Raw genomic sequence first — 26232 nt, forward strand, 5'->3', positions numbered from 1 at the left:
GCCGAGTTTTAGGATTCGATGTTTCAAATTTACGTTGTTCTTCGAAAGATGTGTGCAGCTTCGACGACTTGAAGCAGCGGATGCGAATGCTTTTTGTGTAGCTTCAGATCAGAGTGTTTCTTGTGAAGAATCCAAGTGCTGTTTCGGTGGATTGAAGAATCCGAGTGCTATTTCGTGCGAGAAATGAAAAAGAGAGAGGGGAAAAGAAAACGCGAGAGTTCGGTAATGAATTAAAATCGAGTAAAATAATAAGAAGATGAATGTGCAGTAGCACTTCATATTTGAAGGAAACCATAAATTCACTGTAGGTCAAAACTTGCCATTTACCGGTTTTGACTAATCCAATGCAGTGGCTTTTTACATATATTCATCATTTTATACATTTGCATTGGCTTTTGATAAAGCCAATGCCAATACTCTAAGAGCCTCTTCATTGGCTTGACAAACGAGTGAGCATCTTGGTCAAAATTTAAATTACTTATAGAAAAAAATTCATATTAGATTAGATAAATCTAAAATATTTTAGATTTTTATTACAGTAATTGATTAAATATGGAAGAGCATTTTCATTTATCAAAAATTAAAATATTATTTTTTTATTTTTATATTTTCATTTCACAAATTAAAATATTCTATATTTTCATTTTATAAAATATTTTACACTTTCATTTCACCAATTAAATATTAAAATATTTTACACTTTTATTTCAAATGATTAAATGACATTTAAAAATATGTTTTTTAATATTAATTTAATTATAATATTAAATTGATAAAATTATAAAATGTGATAAAAATAATTTTTTTAAAATTTTAATTTAATAATATTTTATTATATAGAGAATTAATAACTAGTTCAATGTAGAGATTGAATTTAGATAAAATATACAAATGTAAAGAAGTATTGATATTGACTAAATTTAAAAATGAATTTAACTAAGCCAATAAGGATGCTAAGACGAAAGAAGTTTTAGATTGAAAGCTGAAAATTAAATTATTTTCATATTATTATTATTTTAAAATTTTAAAAAATTAAAGTATTTCTTATTTAATGTGATAATTTAAAAAATTATAGCGATGAAATAAAATAAAACAAATTTATTTTTCTATCTAAATCTAGCATTTTACTGTAGAGACAATGGTCTCGTGTTATGAAATAAGGTGAAATTTGAAATTTAAACAAATTAAAAATGTTCTAAGTTATACCAAAAATTAATTTATTTTTATGAAACGATGTAATAAAATTAATAGAAAGTAATTGTGCCATTGTGGTTTCAAAAATACCATTCAAAGGACAAAGGAGATGCTATTGCTAACATTTAAATAGAGACTAATTAGATGTGAATATTCTATTTTGTTGTTTTAAAACTTCAATATTTTGAAGTTAAAGTTAGAGTTATTATATTCTCAAGCAGATGTATAAAGCACACTATACACGTTATATAAATGATAAGATTTAATTTGTAAAATTTAAATTTTAAAATTTATCTGTTAAATTAAATTATATTATATAAACATTTTATTATACGTGATTTATATACCGACTTAAAAATAAAATAACTCAAAACCTTAAGCTTTGAGAATAGAGAAAAATCTTGTTTCAATAACCAGCTTTCAGGGCATAGTTTGGCCATAGGCATAGTTAATGGGTGTCTCGATGATTTATCATTGATTGTTCTTATGTTAAGTTTGGTTATAATTCTCAAAGGTGATCTCAACTCATTTAGTTATTATAATTTTTAAAATTTTTTAAATGAAATATAATAAATAATTTAATTTTTTCAAATCTTAAAATATTAATATTAAAAAATAATATTCTAATAATATTTTATTCAAATTTTAACTTTTATCTCAACTCGTCTCATCTTAACTCACTATCAAAATTGTGCCTAATAAAACTGTAATAAGTTTCTTTGTTATTCAACTTATTCGCCATTGATATTGTTTGTTCTTTATTTGCCATTACTTCTTCTAGATAGGTTTGGTAACTAAAATGTGATACAATATTATCATTTTATTTTATTATTATAATTTTTTTAAATTATAACATAAAATATAATAAATAATTTAATTTTTTTAATATTAATTCAATTTTTTTAAATTTTTAAATAGTAATAATATTAAAAAATAATATTTTATTTCGTTTAATTATCGTCACGTTTTTCCAATCCAATGGGCAAACGTTACTGACAGTTCTGTTACAATTCTCAAAGGTTAAAAGAGGAATAAAACTGTGAAAACTGAAAAGAAATAAACATTTGTTTCAGCTAACGCGGTGTGGGCCCACTTCTTTATTGCTTCGGATAAGGCCCCTATCCATATATTGGGCCTGTCAACTCCCTGTCTCCCTTTCACATTAACAAATACTTTACCACGTGTCCGCACGACCGACCTAGTCCTCTGTCCTCGCATCTGACACGGTGCCGTTTTCGTCGGTCCCTACACAGTAATTGCCCACCATCTCCATCCCAATATTTTATCCTTTTTTATATCCTCTCCGTTTTCATTTCTCGGATCACGAAAACCAAATCCCAAACAACAGATATTTTCACGAGGCGCTCCGGATCAATATGTCGAGTTACGCTCGTGGCGGCGAAGACGATGTCGATGACTTCGACCAGTACGATCCAACGCCGTACGGGGGCGGTTACGACATCGTGCTCACCTACGGCCGGCCTCTCCCGCCGTCCGATGAGACCTGCTACCCTCTCTCCTCCTCCACGCATTCCGATGACTTCGACTATGATCGTCCCCAGTACACTTCCTACGCCGAGCCCTCCGCCTATCGCGACGAGGCCCTCGATACTGAATACAGCAGCTACGCCCGTCCCAAGCCCCGACCCGGGCCCCCTCCACCCGGTGAGGGAGATTTCGGAGGAGGTGAGTATGGGGCCAGACCGGACGTTGGTCATGGGTTCCCTCCTCCTGGGGTGAACAGGCCCGGGTATGGTAAGCCCGAGTATAGATCGGAAAGGCCCGGATCTGAATACGGATCTGGGTATAGCCGGCAAAGTGAGCCTGAGCAGGAACCCGGAGCGGACTACGGATCCGGATACGGACGGAAGAGCCAGTATGAACAGACTGAATCGGGATACAGATCTGGGTATGGGCGGAAAAGCGAATATGAGCAGCCACCCCCATCGGAATACGGTTCTGGATACGGTCGCCAGAGTGAGTACGAGCAGCCACCCCCATCGGAACATGGATCTGGATATGGGCGGAAGAGTGAGTACGAGCAGCCACCCCCATCGGAATACGGATCTGGATATGGGCGGAAGAGTGACTACGAGCAGCCATCCGAATCGGAATACGGATCTGGATATGGGAGGAAGAGCGAATATGAGCAGCCACCCGCACCGGAATATGGGTCTGGGTACGGGAGGAAGAGCAAATATGAGCAGCCACCCGCACCGGAATATGAATCCGGTTATGGCCGGAAGACCGAGTATGAGCAGCCACCCGCACCGGAATATGGATCCGGTTATGGCCGGAAGACCGATTATGAGACTACCGAATCGGAATACGGATCTGGGTATGGCCGGAAGCCCGAGGATGAAGCGCCCCCATCAGAGTATGGATCTGGATACGGGAGGAAGCCGAGTTATGGGGAGGAACAGGGTAGCGGTGGTTACGGGTATGGAGGGAGGAGTGAGAGGCCTGAGTACGAGAGTACTGAGCATGAGAGGCCGAGTTATGGGGACGAGCCGCCTCGGAGGCAGAGTTATGGGCGGTCCGAGGAGGAGAGCTATGAGAGGCGTGATGATGATGATGGTGGCGAGAGGCGCAAGTATGGATACGGTGAAGAGGGTGAAGAGGGCTATGGGCGCAAGAAATACGTAAGTATTTATGTTCTCCAATCACCATTTCCTTACTATATGTTCACTTCCAACCATAGTCTTTGATGTTTATATGATATATGTTGTTCTCCGTTTCTATATCTCCTAAAATTAGAAAACAAAACTTTATATATTATGAATGATTTTCCCTCATTATCTGCTAGTTTTGCTACGAGTTTTATCTTGTGAGAGCTTTTCATGATTTAGTTACAAAGCTGCTACTGACATCTCATTGTTACAATAGTTCAGCATTCTCATAATAGACAGGCAGACATTCTATATAGGTTGAGAACGAATGAATTTCAATAGTTTTTTTATTTTTATTTTTGATAGTTAATAAGAGAATTTTATTCCAAGTAAAAAGGTATAGCGCAAGTAAACAGGATGTATGCAAGTGAATACACCTAAATACAAGCTAAAACAAAATACGACTAAAACAGAACATTACAAATGTTCTCATCCCTTACAATATTTTTCACCCAAAAACTTAAAAGTGCTAAAGAAAAACTCCCTAAGTTCCCTATAGTTAGTTCACAATCTTCAAAACATCTTCCATTCCTCTCTAATCATAGGCACCAAAATAAACACAAGGGGATCATCCTCCACATTGCTGCACTGCCTCTACTCCTCACAAAACCTTGCCAGCAAGCCAAGAAATCCACCACATGCATAGGCATCACCCAATCAATGCCTACACTTGCAAAAATCTCATTCCACAACTTCGTCACGACCTCGCAATGAAGAAATAGAACAGATTCACCACCATCCTTCTTACACATATAATACCAATCAATGAACGGTAAACCTCTCTTCCTCAAATTATCCATGATTAATATTTTCCAAAGAGACACCAGCCAACAAAAGAAAGCAACCTTGCTAGTTACCTTGGCCCTCCAAATATATTTCAGGGATAGTCTTTAGCTCCCTGACTAATTAACACCTTGTAAAAAGATTTCATAGAAAATTTGGAGTTATTATCTTGCACTCACAGCAGACTATCCTAACTTGAAACGCTTCAATGGAAAGTCCAAAGCACATGGCCTATACTCCAAAAGAAGTAGTCAATGATACAATTGGAGCCTATTGGAATTTTATAAAGAGCAAGAACTCCTTATTCCCAAGTAATATGGGATCTCATTCATCACCTACCCTTGTCCTTATCATTATCATATGGGATATCACAATCTCTCTCGCTCCCTTTAAATTCCCAACGTCCTTTTAGGGCATATCCATTATAGGTAGCACAGCTTAAGTCCCACATCTCTGGTTGGGATAGGTTTTGATACAATTTGTAGCGCCCTAATGGAAGGTTCAAACCACATGGTCTATACTTCGAAATGACTAGTCAGTGATAAAATTGGAGTCTCATTGGAATATTATAAAGAGCAAGAACTCTTCCTTCCCAAGCAATTTGGGATCTCATTCACCACCTACCCTTATCTTTATCATATGGGGTATCACATCCATATGCTGATCAATCTTCATATCATATAATCCTCCAAAAAAATCAGGTACTTCACCCACTTCCCAGTCTTGCACATCTCTGTTAAATTCCAGAATCCAATGTAACATGCTATTAGAAAACTGATAAGAATCAGCCACTGCAGCCCCTTTATCTCTAGCAATCCTAAAAAGATTATCCTATACATACTTAGGAGCTGAATCCCCACACCAAGTATCATGCCAAAAATTGGGGTAGATATTCTGGAGGTATGGAGAATTGGAGTTTTGAGGGCGATGGAGTTTCCATCATCCCAGACTGGGGGACCTTTATCATGTACAATGTATGGAGAAGTTGGGGTAGATATTCTAGAGGTGCTTTGCTTATTAGCATATACAGCTCTTTTTGAGTTACTACCCAAAATTTTTGTGCAGTGGCACTGTGTGTCTGGGACCAGGGATGTACAGATCCAATGGTCCCAAGTCCCAAGAGTGTGGATGTTTTGTTTCGAACTCATGATGTATATTTTATACAGTTTGTCCAGGACGCACCCTTGGGATTATGCATCACTGAAACATTAATAGCCAAATAACCAATTTTCAAAATAATAATAAATTACAGTTCTCAGGGTAGTAACTTCCAAACAATAATGTTTTGACCATTTTCCTTCAGTATATGATTTGAATCTAAACCAGTTGGTAATGCTTAAGCAATTTTACAGTTGATACATATAAATCATGAAACACCTCTTGGTCATTACATACAAAGACAACTATTCCAATTATTTCTATTCCACTAATGTGTTGAGAAGTTTGGTCTTTTTATCTGATCATACTCATATGAATGAATGTGGCAGGGAGATGATGGCTCTGATGATGATGAGGAGAAGCGCCAACATCATGGGCGTCACCACCACCGCAAGAGCTATGATGATGAGTGATTGGAATGGAATGCAGGTTGCTTTGTGAATGGGATTCGTGCCATAATTTGATACTAAATAAAGGGTTGAGGCATGACTTCCTTCGAGTCCTTTTTCAAGTGGTATTGTACTGGTACAAGTCTGGAGTGTTCCATACTCGTCGTGTTTGGCTATGTAAACTCAAGAGTATACCTCAGTAGTATACCTCAGTGTGTGCTTTTAAATAAAATCCCATACACCTGGGCTGCTGTGTGTTCAATCATCTCTATTTCGTTCAGCTTGTTCATGTTTTTTGGAGTCGTATACATTTTTATTGGTCTCGAAGTTTTAACATATCAGGTTGATAGAGAACATGCCATTTCGAAAGTGGAACAAGTTAAATAGGCCGGTGGAAGAAGAAACTACATAAAGGTTTTCCAATAACAAATTACCTCTGGCTAATGATGGGTAGTGTTACTATGTAGGGCTCTGCATCTTTGGGGAGAACACCAGTTTTTTCGGTTCATCTAAAGAGTGACATTTGAGCGATTTGATTGTTTCTTTCAATTGTAATTTAGATACGAGTAATGTTATATTCTCTTTTCTTATCTCGCTAGGTAGATGTATCACTTTTCATATCCTTGGATCATCCTTTATATTTAAAAAAATAAATAAAAAGATTTAAAGATTGATGAGTAATGTCATCTTATTATAATAAGATAAACGTGAGATGAGGGTGCAGTATGCTTTTAGATCAGGAGTTATGCCTTATTTATCCAGCACCAGCTTAAGAAGCCGTCTAAAGAGCCTTTAAGAAAGAATTCAGTGCACGTGCGTTCGGATTAACAAAAAGTCCTAGTTTTGGCATTCAGTGCCCCATTGGACTTGGGAAATACTATGGCACTAATACATTATGATAAAAACTTAAAAAGGAAAACACTTTGCCACGCCAATCTGCAACTATTTATTGGAGTAACACAACCACAACAGCAGAAAATCCAAAGATGGTAACAACGCAATTTTTCGCATTTTGAAAATAGGTTGTTTTCTACAAAACTATCAACCACATGAACTCAAAAAGTGTGAGGGACTTCCCTAGAATTGCTTAAAACTAGTTTTGCAAGTAGCACGACTAGTCCAACAAATGGATTGGTGATGATTTATAGCCTATGAAACATTAAAAGAAAATACCAGAAAAGGAAATTGGTGGTCAAATTAGATAACCTTCTTTCTCTGGAAGAATGTCTTCAGATGCCATAACTGCAAACCAGCTACTGACAAGCAAACCACAAGCGAGAGGAAACTAAAGGTAGCCATCTTGGAGTTGGTTGCTCTATTGAGTTGTTGCATTTCTTCCTCCCTAGATCACCAAGGACAAAGATACATCATGTATAGCTAAAATGGAATGGTGCCCCTCATCAAAAAACAAACCAGAGCACACATAGGGGAAAAATTAGGAGAAATTAGTGCCAAATATTCATAAAAAGTAAATTGTGTTTGTACCTGTCACGAAGATAAAACATCTCATCATGAATGGATGAGACAGTCTCATACAATTTCTTCAACTCAAGTTCCATCTCCTAGCACGATACATGAAACCATGCATCAGCAGACCATACATGTGAAATATACATTTCTGCTAATCGTAAAATAACCAAACTGAAGAACCAAAACAATTAAGATGAGTCAGATGACAACTTAAAATTAATATCCATAAAAATACAACATTAATAGCAAATTCAAGCAGGACTCAGATAGAGAGATCCGGCAAGATACTCAATCCAATAGTCAAGAATGGGTTAAGTTCATTGACAATAATGCATGTTCCTAATCCAATGGTAAAGCTGGGCCTCTCACATCCATAACTTATTATCTCTGATGTTATAAGTAAGTTTTTTTTTTTTTTTTTTCCTGATATTATAAGGAGTTAATCCAAAGTTTTATCTTTCCACAGCCTAAAATGCAAAGGCAATTTTATACAATAACAACTCATTCATAATCAAATCAAAATCAAAACCAAAATAAAATTTTAAAAATATATATTATATTATGCATTAATAGTAGTTGTCGATTAGTTGTTAGTTTATCTTCAAAACTCTGATAAATCTCTTTCAACTACCATTCTCTATGGTGGATGTCCGCTAAAAATAGTCAGTCTTGTTTTCCTCTCTTTCCTAATCATGATAGCGCGCTATCATTTTTATCGTATCATGATATAGTGGATAAGAGTAGGGTTGGGTTGGTTTGGTTAATAAAATTAAACTTTCTCTCGTCAAATTTTATATAATTATTATATTTTTTTGAATTTTTATATAAAATATAATAAATAATTTAATTTTTCAAAATTTTAAAATAAAATTAATATTAAAAAATTATATTATAATAATATTTTATTTAACTTTTAATAAAATATCTCAACTCGTCTCATCTTAATTATATAAACAAACGAAACTTAAAGAAAAGAATAGATTGAAATAATAAATAATAGATAAATATTCTTATTTAAGTATATTTTTGGGAAAGGCAGGGCAAGGGTCTGGGATTTGGTCACCCCACCCTGGCGGTTCCGCTAGTGCTTTCAATTATTACATTGCATTAAACATTTGTCATAAGAGAAATGATATACACACAACATATTTCACAACAATTTGCACAACACATATAGTAAAATAAGGGTATTTTTGTAAAGTGTTATTAATTTTATAAGGCAGTTTATAAAAATACCTCTCTTTTCAAATATTGTTGTGTAAAATGTTGTAAAATGTAATGTATGTTTATGAGTTTCCTTGTCGTAAATGGGAAGCGGACTTTCCTTCTTCGTCTCATTTACTAGCTTAGTGCAGTACATGTATTGCTTCATTGGTGAAATGTCATGTATTTCAGTTCCATGTGGATTGCTTTTGTCTCAGTTTTGACTTGAAAATTTAGCAAATCTTCTCTTCTTAAGCTTATATTTCTCTATCCATTTACCTACAAATTCAAGGGAAATACCCAAACCCAAATCACTCTCGGCATCAACACAGTAGTTTAAAAGGCGAAATGAAAACTTACTTCAATCTGGCCTTTCTTAGCAACGTTAGACCAGTCTTTTGCAGCAATGCCAGTTTTCCAATCAAAATCAACCACCACTGTCACCGGGGGTTTATGATCAGGGGTCCAAAAGCAAGCTATGTAATCACCAGTTTCAACCCCAGTAAATGCAAAATTACCAGATTCCACTCGATTCTCGTAGTGATAACTATGACCGTGAGGCGAATTGACCTGAAACACAAACATGAAACAACCAACCATCTTAGCTAGCTATCACATTAATCCTCCAAAACCCAACTAAACCTTCTTATTACATCAATATCTCTGATTCTATTAATTAAAAAAAAAAAAAAAAAAAAAAAAAACCCCAACAGAGTGTACCAATTTTTATATATGAAAAACTCTATTTATTATGCCTCACATGTTATATTTATTTTTATATATGAAAAACTCTATTTGTAAAAAAATATGCAAAATGACTGCATTAATCTCCTAAAAAAAATAAAAATAAAAAACTCATTACCCTGACGTTGATCTTGTGGGTATCGGGGACGGGAAAGCTTTCAGTATTGGAATAGACGACGTGGTACTTGCCCACGGTCATGGCGTTGCCCTTGATGTCCTCCGATATGCATTTTGTGGCGCCCGATTTAAGGTCGAAACGCATCGATTCCGCAGACATTGTGAATATTATTAATATTCCTATGCGCCTTACAATCAGATCATGCAGATTCATTACTAAACCACACATCTCGATCTCCACAAAAGAGAACCTTCAAATTTGGCGAACAGAGCTTCTTAACTTCTGGGATTCTAAGGTTGTTTTTTTTGGTTTTTTTAACCTTTCCGTGATCCGATTAAGGCTGAGGATGCTGCACATAATATCACAACCGAAATATCATTAGATGACGAGGAGTATGTTATTTATTTATTTATTTTTAGGGTTAAAACTTAAGTCAATTATGATAGGCTGTGCTTGAACTGACGTGGCAGTATCACATCATATAAACGAGTCTTAAGGGCAGAATTTCTCCATCCTAATGACCGTAACATGCATCACAGCGAGCAACTTTGGTATTCAATTTCACACGCTTTAAATTCGTGACAAGTAGAGAGGTGGGGTACAAGAATTAAAGCTGATTTTTTTACATGCGGGCGAGACAGACACAGAATGGTTTCTCGTCAATGGCGTAGGGCGGCCTGGACTTGAATTTCCATCAAAATTCCAGTGGTTAGCTAAGAGAAATAAATGTTCAATAACTTTGAGAATGACAGACAGATGAACAAAACGTCAAGTAGACAGTGCAAGTAGATATATGGTGCTCTCAGGCCTAACGAGAAAAACGACGGCCGAGACCATTTCAAACCAGATACTCATGGAGTATACAATCATCTGCTAGTAAACATATAGTTTTGTTCTTCTTCAAGGTATTCACACTAAAAAGACTCAAAAAAGAAGCATGCCAATGCAGAGCCTGCCGTAGCTAATTGAATTTATGCCTTCATGCATGCTCGGTACTGGGATACGTACTAATCTGCAAATTAAAGCAGCTGTTTTTTTTTTTTCATAGAAGATGAAGTTCGGAAAAGAATTCGAATCACAGATGGTGCAAGAATGGCAAAAAGCATACATGGACTACAACGGTCTCAAAACAGTCTTGAAAGATATCTTGCGGTTCAAACAAAGAAACGCATCAACGCCAGTGGCATCGACCCCACGAAGATCTTTGAAAAGAAGAATGTCCCTATACAGAGCTTTTAGTGGACTCACTAATCGGTACAGAAACTCACCGAGGAATAATGATGAAGAAGTAATTCTTGTAGATGCAGTGCAGCAAGATGGGTCAGAATTAGGGCAGTACCAAACCACGTTCCTGAAGCCCGGGGAGATTGGAGGAGAATACGAGCTTTTGTTTTTCAGGAGGCTTGATGATGAATTCAATAAGGTCATAAGCTTTTATAAATTGAAGGTAGAAGAAATGATGGAGGAGGCAAATGAATTGAGTAAACAGATGGATGCTTTGATTGCTCTTCGAATGAAGGTGCATAATCCGATGATGAAATTTGATAAAGCTGCTTTGGAAAAACTTACGAGCAACAGCAGTACTAGGACAAAATCTGGTAAGGGGGCAAATGCAGCCAATACTGCTTAATTTCATTTTCCTCCTGTCTTTGTGGTTTGTAGCATGTATGGTACATGTAGTAGTTATGAAGTTGGAATTGACTATCTGAATGGGAATAAGCTTTTTTTTTATTTTTTTATTTTTTAATATTGAAAAGTGTTACAACATACTTAATAGAATAATTCAAAATACTGTTATCAATTTGAAGGAAGTCTGCATATGAATGTGATTCAAGAAGTTGAGATGAGCGGTGAGAGATATATGGACGATGAAATAAAAGAAACCGTAGAAACATCTGGTGTCCAAAAGAGGGGCAATGGACGAAAGGTGGTTTCCATACAGGGCTTTAGACCAGCATCATTGGAAGTCTTGGATCACGTAAAGCTCAATATCACGCCTGAAACTCCAGTATCTACTTTGAAAAACATTCTCAATTCGAATGTCGCCTTGTCATTCACCAAGAAAGAGCTGAGGAAAGTAGAAGAACGAATGATAAAGGCTTTTACTGAATTCTATCGAAAGCTGCAACTTCTGAAAAGATACTGGTATCGCGGTTTTCTTCAATTATCATAAGGTTGACATTAATCTGACTTTACCTGACCCTAGTGTTAATGAATGTAACAGCTTCGTGAACCTAATGGCCTTCTCAAAGATCATGAAGAAGTATGACAAGGTCCAAAATTTTCAGTTTTTAGTTCATCGATCTTAAAACTGCACTGCAGATGTTTATTCCCATGCACTAACTTTAATAGCACAGATCGCCTCAAGGAAAGCATCCAAGACTTACATGGAGATGGTGGAAAATTCTTATCTCGGTAGCTCTGATGAGGTCAGTAACAGATCAGGAAATTCAGCTTATGTTCCTAGAATGGATTTTATCACAAATCTTTCCCACTTTTCCATCTTGTGCCTCCACAGGTTTCTAAGCTCATGGAAAGGGTGGAGGTTAACTTCACTGAGCGCTTTGCAAATGGAAATCACAGAAAAGGACTCAGGATTTTAAGACCAAAAACCAAGAGGGAAAAGCATAGGATTACGTTTTCCGCGGGTAAGATGTGCTAGAAGAAGCGAATGTTCTACACACTTCAAATTTGTTTTCAGGAAGTTTGATGTCAAAAAATACATATTAGTCATCATCTATGCTTGCCAAAGCATCACTCTACATTACCCCTGTTAAATTATTCAAAAACCTGCAGGTTTCTTCTCTGGCTGCTCACTTGCACTTGTAGCAACCATTGTTGTGCTTGTACGTGCAAGAGATATCCTCAGGAGCCCGGGGCGTGGCCGGTATATGGAAAACATATTTCCTCTTTACACGTAAGTCTTTTTTTTTCCATAAAAATAAAAAAAAATAAAAATAAAAAAAAAAAAAGAAAGAAAAGAAAAGAAACTAGATGGTCTGTAGAGGGGAAAAGCTTCTTTTCACCCGCGGTTAGCATGAGAAAATTGTTTATCCATATGATTTTGGTTTTTTATTTAGTAATTTCTCGCATAAAGGTTGCGTAATGAAATTATTCAGTATAATAGTGTTGGGGCACCTTTTTGCAGCTTGTTCGGTTTCATTGTCCTGCATATGCTAATGTACTCTGCAAACATATTCTTCTGGAAGCATTATAGAGTCAATTATTCATTCATTTTCGGCTTTAAGCAAGGAACAGAGTTGGATTACAGAGAAGTATTTCTTCTCAGTTCAGGTCTTGCTGTACTGGCATTGGCCTGTGTCATCTCAAATCTAGATATGGACATGGATCCAGGAGCAAGTATCTTCGGAGCCTTAACTGAACTAGTCCCCTTGGGCCTACTTACTGTAAACTTTAGTACACAATCTCTTTTAATCACATTTGTCACATCAAGAAATTTTGCCTGATGAGTACAAACTGTTGATCCCTGATTGCAGGTTGTGATTCTTATAACAATCTGTCCTTTGAATATCATATACCGCTCAAGTCGCTTCTTCCTCCTCCGATGTGCATTTCGTTGTGTTTGTGCTCCTCTGTACAAGGTATTGGGAAAAAGAATTTCTAACAGCCATATATCACTCTCTTCAACCGACATAAAAACATAAAGTCTAACCTTTTTTTGGTCCTCCACCCGTAGGTTACTCTCCCAGATTTTTTCCTGGCAGACCAGCTAACTAGCCAGGTTAGACATCATATCTCAACATACTGATACTATGTCATGCTTTTTTTAAGTAACTTTGTATCACAGGTGGTTTACCTCATATTAAACTTTTCTTTGCCATGAAAGCCCCAGGAATATATATTTCCCATTCTACCAAGGCACCTGAGGAGCACGTAGATTTGCTAGTTTAACTTTTTTCTTTTTCTTTTTTTGCCCTATATTTCAGGTGCCAGCTTTCAGAAATTTGCAGTTCTATGTTTGCTATTACGGTTGGGGTTACTTCAGAAAACCCTCAAATAATAGGTGTCTTGAAAGTGAAGTTTCTCAAGCTTTCTATTTCGCTGTAGCTATCATTCCATACTGGAGCCGCTTAATTCAGGTATTTGACAGTGATACTTAATACATTTTGGGCAGCAATGACTGTACTATTTTTGGTTTCCTCGATGATGTGTACTTAAATATGAATTTTCAACCCATATTGGAAAACAGTTCTGCTCACAAGAGTAATGTTTTAGTGCCTTCGACGCTTGGTAGAGGAGAAAGATGTGAAGTATGCGTTTAACGGACTGAAGTACTTCTCAATTGTTGTAGCACTTGTCACGAGGACGGGTAATGAGTTAAAAATGGGGATGACGACTTGGAAGATCATGGCTGCCGTCAGTTCAGGTGTTGCGACAATTTATGCTACATATTGGGACATTGTCATTGATTGGGGTCTTTTGCGAAGGAATTCCATAAACCCATGGCTAAGAGATAAACTTCTTGTGCCAAACAGAAATGTTTACTATGTAGCTATGGTAAGAAGAATATAAATATTTATATATATTAGAGAGAGAGAGAGAGAGAGAGAGAGAGAGAGAGAGAGAGAGAGAGAGAGAGAGAGATGACTACTTTTGTTCCTTTGTTCTCTAAAATCAAGCATAATAATTATGGGTAATGTCAACTGAACTGCAGGTATTGAATGTTTTGCTACGACTCGCTTGGATGCAGTCAGTATTAGGACTAAGGGAAACACCCGTCCTGCATAGGCAAGCGTTGATTGCAATAGTTGCTTGTTTGGAGATAATTCGTCGTGGCATTTGGAATTTCTTCCGGTAATGCTATGTTACTCACTTCATGTTGTATTCATTTTTTTTTCCTTTTTTTTGATAGGTACTTCATGCTGTATTCAATCCACTTCAACTAGTTTTAGCTCACGCAAAACAAGTAATTAGAGCATAAAGGAAGCTATTCTGCAATTTCGATAGGACCCAAGATCAATTTCTTTTATTATATCAAATTCTTTTGGAAAAGAGACCCAAAAAATTCAGGACTTCATGGCATTTCCAGGCTTCAAAATCTCATGCGCTGATAATGATTTGATGTTGGAACTAATATCAGGTTGGAGAATGAGCACTTAAACAATGTTGGCAAGTATCGAGCATTCAAATCGGTACCCCTACCTTTTAACTATGACAACGATGAAGACAGGGACCATTAGACTGGTACAGCACAGAAGAATGCGGGTTTTCGTTGTCCATATGCAAAAAGATATTCCTTTTCTTTTGGTTTTAGTGTTCTTTATTATAATTTATGAGGGAAATTGAAATATTTGTTTGTGTGTGAGAGAGAGAAAGAGAGACTGCAGGACTGAGCAAAAACTGAGGCAGGGCGCCATATAATGACTTCTCCTACCTTTGTCTCTCTAAAAGGCACTTTTACTGGTGTGATGATGAGTAAAGAATGACGTCTATGCTGGTTTCTATAAGGAGTTCTTGTGCGGCCATTATTTGATGCATTGCTATCTATTACATGGTTTACCATCATTTTCTACTTCAGAGCCATCCGAGATTTGCTCTGCGAACTACTTGTGTGGTAAAACGTTTATAACACAGTACAAAATCAAAGAAGAAAACGGAAGGTTTGCGTGAGACCTGTTCGGGTTTCCTCTGCAATCCAGGGTATTCTACGGACAAGGAGGACCCAACAAAGGCATTAAAGACCAAGATAAAAAGAAATATTTTTTTAGCATTTGAGAACTCACACCAAGTGCACCATGCCCAACATCACAAAAAGAAAACTATAACCAAGGAATAACCTTTTGAAATTAGGTTACTGGAAAGAAAAAGTACTAAATTGCCAGAGAAGCAACAAAGAGAGTTCGATAATTAGAGCAGCTGAGGAAGCTAACCTATAACAGCTTTGTGCTTGTCTCCTCAACATCACTTTTTGTGCTTGAACTGTGGAGTGCTGCCTCCAGCAGATCCAAAGCAGCATTATTAGCCTGAAAGTGGTAACCGCTTTTTCAATTAAAACAGTTGAAAGAGCAATTAATCATCCACCAGACTATTATTGGTCAGTGTTGTACTGAAAATTCATGTACAGAAATCAAATCTGCTAATTGAAATTATTTGATTTAATAACACAAGTCTACTCCGAGCATTTAAATCGCAATTGATTAGGTTGTTGAACTGGTGATATGCAGCCATGGAGACCTATTTTTCAGTTCCAGCCAGTATCAAGACAATCAAAGAAGTGCACTGCAGCAACCTTAGAGATGGACTTGTCACATAGAATGTGAATCCTCATGATCCCCCTCCATCCCGCTATGCAAGGAGGCAGAAGAGTTTGAAGCAGAGTTTTCAGCAGTCACTGCACCAGTACCCTCATCTTCCTGGTTTCTAAAAAGGGATGAGAACGACAATGGATTGCAGGTGGAGCTTGCTTTTTGAAGGCCTCGTATGGCTTTCATTGCAGCAAGAGTGCCACGGTATAGATCCACAGTTTCCTCTGCAAGAGTTGATGATGTCTTGGATGAGATATTTGCTGAATTACATGGTTGTGGGTTTGACTGGTCTTTGGTACAAGGATTAGATTCAATAACTTCTGCTACCAATGGAAAAAGCAGCTCAAGATTTGCCTCACACTCACGGACTAATCTTGTGAGAGGTTCTGTTGTAAAAAAAGGTTGACGAAGGGCAAGTTGTGTGAAAGGTAGACGCAACAGTCCCCCAGTTCGTTTGTCATACTTCTTCAAGATCTTAACCAGCCCTGATGAAGCAAGAAGAATGCAAATGGTGATGACCTATACTTCACCAACACATATGGGTATTTAGGAAACAAGACAAAAGAGTTGACGATGTCAATGGTGTAGCTATGAAATTTACAAAGCTTGTATATTTCTTCAGTAGTATCTTGTACCATTAATTGTGACAAAGTTTTTACCAATCCCTGCTATATCTAGGAGAGAAAATAAACGAAGCAAATGCCATACCTGCAAAATTTAAAGAGCTATAATTTTTTAGAAGCACCATTTCCCCATGAATGGTGACAAAGTCTTTCCGAATCTCCATCATTTCTTCACTGAATTCATTCTCTGATGTGAAAACTCCACCTTTGCAGCTCTTCTCCTTAACTTGCTCTATTCTTTCCTTCAGCTCCTGTTAAAAATCGAAATGAGCATCAATGAGGAGCAAGGCAACATATTTGGGTGGTGCATTGCCATTCTAGATATGATATAGTAATATTATTATAAATACCCAGAGGATTCTCTGATTCTCCACTGACTAGCAATTGGCATCCATCAATAGTCAGAAGGGAAAGAAGCATCACATGGCTTTACAAATATACTCCTCAACAGGAAGGAAGGAGGGAAAACAACAGAACAAACTTTACAACTCATTAATGGGAGATGTATTTTCTCCTCTTATTATGGATCTCTAAGTTACCTAATTAACTACATTGCAGACGTAAATGTATTGTACAGCCTGAGACTACTCTCATGATACTAACACTTCATTGCTACAGTAGAAATTCAACTTATTGAACAGAGGACTTGCAAAAGGTTGGAGGGAAGTAAAAGGCAGTACCATTGGCATATGGCCATCACACCCACCATAGCCAATTCTACACCTTGAACATTGATGAGCAATAGCATTATGTATAAGACATACTCTATACATGCAGTGATCACTATGATGAATCGTACATGAAATTTGGAGTAGGGTAAAAACGGTGCATCAGAGGAGCCACAACCAAGAGTCTCTCCAATCTCAAGGACATAATATATGGACTCATGTTGAAGATCTTATCGGGACTCAATTATTCACATCAAGAAAAGTTCAACCATGCCAAGTTTTAATGTTCCCAAAGAAGATGATTGTGTCATTGTACGATTCTTGTTTTTCATTGGATATGGAAGAGATGGATTGTTGAGATATCGACAACATTACCATAGCGACACTGAAAATCAAATGTTCTTCATAGCTTGTTATTGAACCTTTATTCTTGAAAATCTGCAAGGCATCTACTGGCCTCCAATACCATCAATAACCAAAAAGGGATTTCCTCGTATGGTCCACATGTAACCCAACATTGCATATTCGATAGCCATCTCCTATAAATCAATAATACCAGATTGGATGGACGATCCACTTGACTTGCGTGATTTGGTAAATAGGTTGTAATCTGATCGCGAAGGCTAAATTACACCAAAACCTTCCAAACTAAAGATCACTTCTGCTATATAAATCTTTTAGCCAGGGAGTTGCATTGACTTTCACTTTGATGGCTTGATTTAGTCAATCAATAGTCGTAAATCTACATTATGTATCATGGAAGTCTCAAGTCACCAAATAGTTTGGCACTTAAAAGCAACGGGAGAAAAGAATTCAACAAATCTGGCCCCACAGAATGCTCTTTAAGATGGCTTAACTTGGCATTAATAGATATTATTACACACATAGACACACGCTGCCACGCATAAGGGAAGACAATCGTTCTCATGAAGAATAAGTTACTTCCATAACGATTTTGAAGCCCGAATGCCTAAGTGATAGTTGAACCAAACTGAGCTCAATGGAACCTTATCTACCGTTGACCTGCTGAAATCCTTCTTCACCATTACTGACAAGCATATTTTCTGTCATCAGAGGGAAGCATGTCCCCACTAACATAACCCATATTTTCATTGACCAGTATTTCCGTTATAGCACTCTCAACATGAATTACAAAGCTCCACATTAGTCACTAATTCTCGCTATACATGGAAAAACCAATTAAGAGGACCATCTTGCCATCTTTACTTCCTATGATGCTTCTATTAATCACTCATGTGCAAAGTAAGACATATTATATTCTACTTATAAAAAAAAGTAAGACATATTATATTCTAAGTGCTCAACAATCTATAATATCAAATATGGCTTACTTTACAGCCCGTTTAATGTAAATTTCATATTCATTTGGTACGTTTTCAAATAATCGCTCAACAGGCATATATACACACTAATCGCAAAGAGGTAAATTTTATTCTTTAAAACTATGTTTGAATAAATCCAACATTAATCTGTTAGCCTCGTAAAACTTGCAAATCCCAGTTACTCAACAATATGAAAAGGCATGTATACATACAAGTACCTTTGTAAATTAATATTGTGAGTGTCTATGTACATAGTCATGAAATTGAAAAAAGAAAACAGAAAACGAGCCAAAACCAAGAACCTGAAAGCGTATGACGAACTCTTCCTCTTTATCAACGTAGAAATCGTTGAACTTGTCGAGCTCTTCCTTAAGAATCCGAATGAACCATTCATGGAGGTCCACCAAGGTAGGTTGGTTATCAAGGGCATGAGTACTACTAGTATTATTATGATGGTTCTGATGAAGATTGGAATCTGGGGTGGTGGGATTGGGGAAGTGCTGCTTGAGGAGCTTCTTAAGGGGCTTGTAGCAGAGGAACTTGTCCCTCCACTCAGGGAGGGTCTCCTCCAGGTGGGTCGTGAACTCCTTCCCGAATTTCATTGTTCGCTGTGACTGATTTCTAAATGAGAAGAATATATTTATATATATAATAAAAATATTGCCTTAAAGATGATTATGCCGTCTGGCGTGCGGAAGAGGTGCTCGTGTCTGATGCATATCTGAATGAATTATGAATCAGAAGGACAAAAGGGGTGTGAAGGAATTTTGGAATATATGAAAGTGGACGGGAATGATAATGAAAAGCCGGAGCACCTATCCAGTGTAGTACTCGTCCATTGATTTCCTCATATATGGTGCCCGTGCTACTACTGTTTCCAATCTTTTTATCTCTTTATTTTCTTTTTTAGTGAAATAAACAAGCAAATTGACCCGAATTCGGCCAGTAAATGATACAAGCAAATTCGGCAGCAAATGAATAATCATATAAACTACACAATTAATTTACTTTATGATTTAATAATTTATTATCCCGATATATTACACTTGCATCTCGCTTTCATGTTGACGTAATATTATTCATTAATTAGAGTAATATATCTTATTTACATCCCGCTTTCACGTAATTTTATTCATTAATTACTTTATATCGTTTAACATCGTCACCAATTTTTTTTTTTTTTTAAAAAACATATTATTTTTACTTTTACACTAGGTGATATAGTATGTTATGCATGTATTTTTTTTTTAATAGTAATGCATGTTTTTAAGTAAAGGGTTTGAACTGAAAATGGAAACGTTATTAAGTTCCTGCTCAAGTTTTCCGCACTTGGAATTAAAATTCTTTTGAAAATAGTAAATGGGCTGTTTGAGATTCCTTTTATTGTCGAATCTAACCTGTAATTTTTCCTCCTAACAAAAAGAGCATATTATTCATTAATGGAAATAAAAACACACATCAGACGAATTTTAAGCTATTTATTGGAACATTTAATGATCAGTCCACAGGAGAAAAACAGCACAATTGATGATAAAAATCAATAGAAGCCCCAAAAGCGGTAGACCACAGAAAGATGACAGCGAAAAAAAGGACACGGTAGGCTATGCGCCATAAGATCCCGGATCTTTGACTGGAAATGTTGAGCCTATATTGTTTCCAGGGCCTGAAGTATATCAGCCTTCAAGTCTTCAAAATCTTCAACTCCAAAGCTATATCGAACCAGGTTATCCTTTATCCCATACTTGAGCCTTTCTGACTGAGGTAGATCCCTGTTTCAAAATGATTGAAACACAAGTCAGCAAATAAATCCTCACTTCACTTGGTTATAAACCGGCATATCTATCATCAAGCGTTGAAGTCTCTAATGTGGCTCAACAATTACATACTTAGGAAATTTGCTTGAATACATAGTATCTTCATTGCTCATTCTAGAGTCCATAAAGGCCAATTCACTTTGCAGACTATAGGGAAATATTCCCCAATAATAGATCCTTAAAAGGTAAAGGTTAAAACCGTCCAATATGTGAGGCTCCACTTGGTCCCACAAAAATCCTTGTAGAAGGTAGAAACAAATAGCAAGGAACAAATCCCCTAGACTCCACATTCCAGTGAACACCAAATCCAGCAAGATCACACATCTTTGGATTTTCCATTGGTGGGGTGAAGTTGATTTGGTTGTAAAGATATCTACAGTGCTCGTGGCAGAAACGTTACAAATAAAAACAGAAGTAAATTTATGATACCATATGATGTGGAAGTTGAAGGAATACCAGTAAGACATAATTGCTGGCTGATCCACAATGCTTTCACAGCCACCAAAGGATGGGGCAATGTATGGGATTTTCAGTGAGTCAACAAATTTTATGGTGGTCTGTAGGTCTCCATCAACCTGCATAGTTGAACAATAAACATTTATAGTGAAATGTGGCATGCCATAAACGTAGGCACACGAACTACAAAATGTAACCCCGATGTCAACACGTTAAAGCAGTTAGAAATAATCACCTCAAAACTGACCACACCACCAAAACCAGTCATCTGTTGCTTGGCAAGGTCATGTTCAGGATGACTTGGCAAGCCAGGATAATACACATGCTTCACCTGCCAATAATATCATGTGATTACGTCAATTATCAAAAATACCAGACAGGAAGCTCATAACTAATTCCTGGTATTTTTAATCTTTCCTATAATAATAGAAGCATCTTCATTGATAATTAATATGGTGATGGAGAAATTACAAATAATATATCAATGATGACAGAAGAAAAAGTTTGAAAGACGCTAATTAAGGACAATGTTTACTAGGCATTTAGAACAATCAGAGTATAATTTACCTCACCAAACACATAACAATGCAATATGTGAGAGCAAACCTGGGCAAAAGCAAGATAGTGCAGAAGTGGCATGGGTGATGTGCTAGCTATGCATCTACTCATGGGAGATGATGAGGTAAGGTTAGTGATCTAACATGTGAGTGTGGAGATGATGGTGGCAGCAAGAACCGGCTTGTAGAGGTAGTGTTATTAACGAAGTATGTATATTATGTTACTGGTCCATATCATCAGATGAAAGCCAGGAAAGCAATAGCATGTGGATTATAGGGTGGTCAGATCTAGTCCTGGTGGAGCTCCAAAAATTTTATGACGATGACCGGGTGATCATAGCACAAGCAAGCAGGAGAAATAGGCTGTGGAATTTCAACATGCTACATAAGTTAGTGGCAGCGTAATTGTTGGGAATTCAATTTACACTAGGGATTCAACGGTTGTAAACATCAATTTAGGGCCTGTTTGATAACACAACTGTTCTCAAACATTCTCATATATCCTCATATATTTCCTTTCCAAACATCAGTTAAACACAAAACACTTTTTAATTCCAAATATTCAACTTTTTCATCTAATCATTATCTAATTATTGCAACTTTAGCCCCCAAACAAAACACAAAACCCTATACAACTTTCCCAAACTTTCAAATAAAAATTATATTCAAAAATTATATTCAAACAATTTTTCAACTTTATAATATTTTAATTCAGTTTTTCTCTCTCATTTTTCAAAACCTAATAAAACATCTTAATTCAAACTATTTCATTACTATTCATAAATCATTTCACTACGATTCACAAATATTCTTTTTTTTTTTATAGGTAAATTCGATTCACAAATATTCTTAATATCCAAACGAGCCCTTAATTAGCACCTTAGGATGTGCCTCTAAAATTTTGGCCATCCCCAACGCTGCTGAATTCTGCTGCCGTACACGAAGATGCAGTGTCTTCATGCCTCGGATGATAAGGTACGCGGCATTCTGTAAACGAAAAAAATTACAAATAATAATCATGGAGCTTAAGATGCTATATTTGCAATAGTTAACAATAAAAGCCACAAATCTTGTGAAGACTATACAAATGACTTACTGGGTTGAGAGCACCACCCAAAATATGGTGCAAATTACGAACTTCTGAGACCAACTTCATTGAACCACTAATACAACCAGCAAGGACCTGTAATTGGAAGAATTCTTGTGCTCAACTTCATAATTATTGACAGCCTAATTGTTTATATTGTTCTAACTGAGCCAACTTACATCATTGTGGCCCCCAAGGTACTTTGTGGCAGAATGCAGAACAAGATCAGCTCCGAGGGCAAGGGCCTTCTGGTTGAGAGGTGTTGCAAAGGTACCATCTATGCAGACCAATGCTCCTCGCCTGTGGCAAAGCTCTGAAACCAGCTTGATGTCAACACATCTAAGAAATGGGTTGGTGGGTGACTCTGTGAAGAACAGAGAAACCTACATTGCAAGTATAATGCCACCAAACTCAGGATTTCGCATCTTCACAACGATAGACTACTTTTATGGACACTAGCAAACCACTATCTTCATTACTCACTTTGTTCTTATTTAGCGCAGATTCCAAGGCTCCTACGTCTGCTGGGTCAATGACAGTGGCCTGCATGAGTGATAATTATAATCAAGACCAAATCCGCTAATTCACTAAATGAAATTTTAAAAATAGCACCAAAACATCCCATTCCGTCTCAGTAAATCCCGCTCTTTGGGTAGGACTAGCTCTTCTGAGACAAGAAGGGAACAAATACTGAACTCCTCATTTCAAAATGTCAATAGATATGGATATGGAACATGTCTGGCCACCTAAATACATGAAACAAAAGCATGCAAATAACAAAACAAAAAAAGGAGCAAAACAATACTGTGATCCCCATTCTAGGAAGAACGGTCTCGATGAATATCCTAGTCTTCCGATAGCAATCAGTTGTCGTCACAAGATGCCCACCAGCAGGCACCAATGCCATCAACAGGACTGTGCTAGCACACATTCCAGATGCCATTATCAGGGTCGATTCAGCACCCTCAAGCGCACTGAATACAGGAATAAGAAGTACAAACATAACCTCAGTAAACGTTCAATCAATTAGATGAAAATCATAAAGAAAACTAGGCATCGGGAAACAAAGCCATGCCTTATCTTTTCCTCCAAAACCACCGTGGTAGGATTGCCATAGCGGCCGTACTCAAAACTTGCCCGTCGTTTCTCCTATCCCATTAGATAAAAGACACATTAATCCAACCAAATGAAGAAAATTACTTTCTATTTCAATTTCTTGCTTCCCATCAGAGCCCTTTCAATTAATGAATCGACAAATAATGCTGAGAAGGCGTTTCATTACAATGTTTACTTTTTTTTAGAAGTAATATATCTCTATTGTACGCACCAAAGGCATAAATTAAGTACGTACAAAGTTCAAATATTAAATGCTTTTATATATATGTGTGTGTGCGCGCGTGTGTGGAAAATGATACTTTTTCCTACAATACAAATGAGTTATCTACCCTTTTCTCATTCATTCATAAATGATCAATCACCACTCGATACATAAACGCTTTTTTATTTATGAATGAAAAAAAAGTAGGTAACTCATTTGTATTCATAAACATTTTCTCCACTCAATCACCTTTCTGGTTTTTTTTTTTTAATTTAAATTTTATTTTCCACTTTTACTTATTAAAAAACGTCTTCAAACGTGAGAAGATTTTATTTTTATTTTTTTATTAAAAAAAAGCGGGAATTGAACGGTAATTCAGCTGCTAAGTAGCATTGTCAAATGAATATATAATACACACACATACATACATTCATATATATTGCTAATTCCACGCAAAGGAAATGCAGCAGACCGAAATGGCAAAGAGCATTTGCAAACCTTGAAATCAATGAGCTGAGCAGTGTTGTCAAAAAAGTAGGCTGAAGTATTAACCACTGGTGTGGTAATTCCGTCAGTCACTATCCCGCGTCCAGATCTCTCACCTATGCATGCCACCGAAATGCAATTATGGTAGGAAACACAAGCATCAAACTTTCAAGTATAAAAGAAAAAATGGCGAACATAAAAAGAAAAAAGTTTCGTCACCAGCATGGATAGTGAGGCTCCCATCGGAGCTAAACACCGAGGGCTTGGATTTAGGAAAACCCTCGAGCTCCAAGTTTAGACCCCCAATCACACTACGATCCACTTCCTTCTCTATCAACGCCACGCCATCCTCGGCTGCAGCATCGACAGACGGTGGGATCGGCTCGGTGGCGGCTGGAGAGGCTGCTGAGGCCGCCGCAGCCGCCGCCGAAGATGAAGTTGGGTTGTTGGACCACGAGGCCGCGACGATATGGGCGACGCCGATGTTGCTGCAGTTCCTGCGGGCCTTAGTGCTAAGCTGGCGGACGAAGTTGGGAGGGAAGCGGAAGATCAGCGACGAAAGGCTACCGTGAAAACGAGCCGGTTTGAGCCCGCCAGCGAATCGGCTGTGGCTCGCCTTCCTATCCCCTTGTCCGATATTCGGCGCACCTGAGAAGTCGGGTACATAGCGACTCTCGAAGGAAAAGACCCTAGGACAAGTGGACAAGGCCATTCCGATAAGACACTTTTTGCCACTGACACACCGGCGACGTTTGGACGTTGCCTTCCCGCTAAGACTGTTTCGGAGAAATGCGGAAGGTTGTTTGGGTTTGGCCGATGACGAAGCAATTGACGGCTCTTTATACGCGGTTGTTGTTTGTCGCTTTTTGTTCGTTTTTTTTCCGTATTATATTTTCTTAATCATTTTTATTTATATAATAATACGCTGAAAATTAATAAATTTAAAATTTGAATTTTCTAAAAATGATTAATAAAATAAATCTTTTATAAATTTACAATTACATGGATCCGGGGAATTCATAAACAACGGTTTGTCAGAGGTGAAAGAACTTGCTGTAAACTCAAAAATCTCTAATGGTGTCCATGACCTTACTATTAGAGAGAAGTTGTTGAGGTGGTACGGGATTTGAATATCAATTTGTTGTTGGTGTCATGTTTGAAGGAAGGTCCAAAGTCAAGAGTACAATTGGTAATTATATATGGAGATAATATTGTTCTCCTCATTTCTCTTATACCAATAAACGATACAGAAAGTTCACTATAATTAGATTCTATCTAAACTTAATGAGATTTAGTATATCATAGAGATTTCACATGAAAGATGTGAAAACTAATTTAAAGCATTATTTATTGTGATTGAGGTAAGCCATGCGCTTGAAACTCGCTACATGTAGTGGGTACGGTTCATCTTTTAAATAATTTTTTAATTATTTATACTTCATTTACTCTTTCATTTTCTTTTACTTTTTTAACATTTCAATACAAATTATTTTTATTATTCATTATTTAAAATACCTATATTTTATTTTTTTCTAAAAAATTCTCAAAAATATTATGTATCCAATTTTTTTCATATTTGATTTTATTCTTTATTTTTATTTAATTTATAAAATTTTATTTTGTGTTTATAAGACTGAAATATATTCCATTATATATAATAATATATTGTAAATATAAAAAATATATGGATATTACAAATTTATTGATAGAAAAAAATGTTTAAAAAAATAAAAAATATTATTTAAATAATATAAAAAATAGATAAATTGATGTATGAATTAATAAAAATTAAGAATATTATTTTATAATATTATGACTTATTATAAAAATTAATATGTAAATCAGAAAAAATAAATTTTAATAATATATTTTAAAGGTGAATGTTC

General features: G+C 36.6%; 5 protein-coding genes across 8 annotated transcripts; 2 read left to right on the forward strand and 3 right to left on the reverse strand.

Moving 5' to 3' along the window:
- The first annotated feature begins 2491 nt into the window (after positions 1-2491).
- LOC122302436 (uncharacterized protein At5g39570-like) lies at positions 2492-6458 on the forward strand. The gene is made up of 2 exons (XM_043113692.1): positions 2492-3836; positions 6134-6458. The coding sequence occupies exons 1-2, from the start codon at positions 2571-2573 to the stop codon at positions 6215-6217; spliced, it is 1350 nt and encodes a 449-aa protein (XP_042969626.1). The 5' UTR covers positions 2492-2570; the 3' UTR covers positions 6218-6458.
- A 722-nt stretch (positions 6459-7180) lies between these two features.
- Positions 7181-10111, reverse strand: LOC122302439 (transmembrane emp24 domain-containing protein p24delta7-like). Its single transcript, XM_043113695.1, has 4 exons — positions 9729-10111; positions 9227-9436; positions 7679-7755; positions 7181-7535 (listed from the first exon to the last, which is right to left on the reverse strand). Exons 1-4 carry the CDS (start codon positions 9954-9956, stop codon positions 7391-7393), a joined length of 660 nt encoding a protein of 219 aa, XP_042969629.1. The 5' UTR covers positions 9957-10111; the 3' UTR covers positions 7181-7390.
- A 384-nt stretch (positions 10112-10495) lies between these two features.
- On the forward strand, positions 10496-15196 carry LOC122302434 (phosphate transporter PHO1 homolog 3-like). Of its 3 annotated transcripts, none has more exons than XM_043113689.1 (13): positions 10496-11326; positions 11537-11873; positions 11953-12001; positions 12086-12157; positions 12247-12376; positions 12525-12645; positions 12877-13135; positions 13226-13330; positions 13426-13470; positions 13676-13828; positions 13965-14246; positions 14404-14477; positions 14602-14820. In XM_043113689.1, the coding sequence occupies exons 1-13, from the start codon at positions 10780-10782 to the stop codon at positions 14633-14635; spliced, it is 2208 nt and encodes a 735-aa protein (XP_042969623.1). In that variant the 5' UTR covers positions 10496-10779; the 3' UTR covers positions 14636-14820. The 3 variants fall into 3 exon arrangements, with proteins under 3 accessions (XP_042969623.1, XP_042969624.1, XP_042969622.1); XM_043113690.1 differs by lacking the exon at positions 14602-14820 and adding an exon at positions 14830-15196 and having other exon boundaries at positions 10502-11326; positions 13018-13135; positions 14404-14543; XM_043113688.1 differs by lacking the exon at positions 14602-14820 and adding an exon at positions 14830-15196 and having other exon boundaries at positions 10503-11326; positions 14404-14543.
- Positions 15197-15511: 315 nt separating this feature from the next.
- LOC122302438 (SPX domain-containing protein 4-like) lies at positions 15512-19463 on the reverse strand. 2 transcript variants are annotated; one of them, XM_043113694.1, is made up of 4 exons: positions 18931-19463; positions 16703-16868; positions 15979-16479; positions 15512-15712 (listed from the first exon to the last, which is right to left on the reverse strand). In XM_043113694.1, the coding sequence occupies exons 1-3, from the start codon at positions 19228-19230 to the stop codon at positions 15995-15997; spliced, it is 951 nt and encodes a 316-aa protein (XP_042969628.1). In that variant the 5' UTR covers positions 19231-19463; the 3' UTR covers positions 15512-15712; positions 15979-15994. The 2 variants fall into 2 exon arrangements, with proteins under 2 accessions (XP_042969628.1, XP_042969627.1); XM_043113693.1 differs by having other exon boundaries at positions 15512-16479.
- Positions 19464-20086: 623 nt separating this feature from the next.
- Positions 20087-25177, reverse strand: LOC122302435 (cystathionine gamma-synthase 1, chloroplastic-like). Its single transcript, XM_043113691.1, has 11 exons — positions 24566-25177; positions 24359-24462; positions 23618-23691; positions 23348-23516; positions 23026-23085; positions 22722-22925; positions 22552-22638; positions 22335-22442; positions 21134-21229; positions 20899-21017; positions 20087-20397 (listed from the first exon to the last, which is right to left on the reverse strand). Exons 1-11 carry the CDS (start codon positions 25056-25058, stop codon positions 20274-20276), a joined length of 1638 nt encoding a protein of 545 aa, XP_042969625.1. The 5' UTR covers positions 25059-25177; the 3' UTR covers positions 20087-20273.
- Positions 25178-26232: the final 1055 nt, after the last annotated feature.

Source organism: Carya illinoinensis, chromosome 3 (genome assembly GCF_018687715.1).
Source record: "Carya illinoinensis cultivar Pawnee chromosome 3, C.illinoinensisPawnee_v1, whole genome shotgun sequence".
NCBI classification, from domain to species: Eukaryota; Viridiplantae; Streptophyta; class Magnoliopsida; order Fagales; family Juglandaceae; genus Carya; species Carya illinoinensis.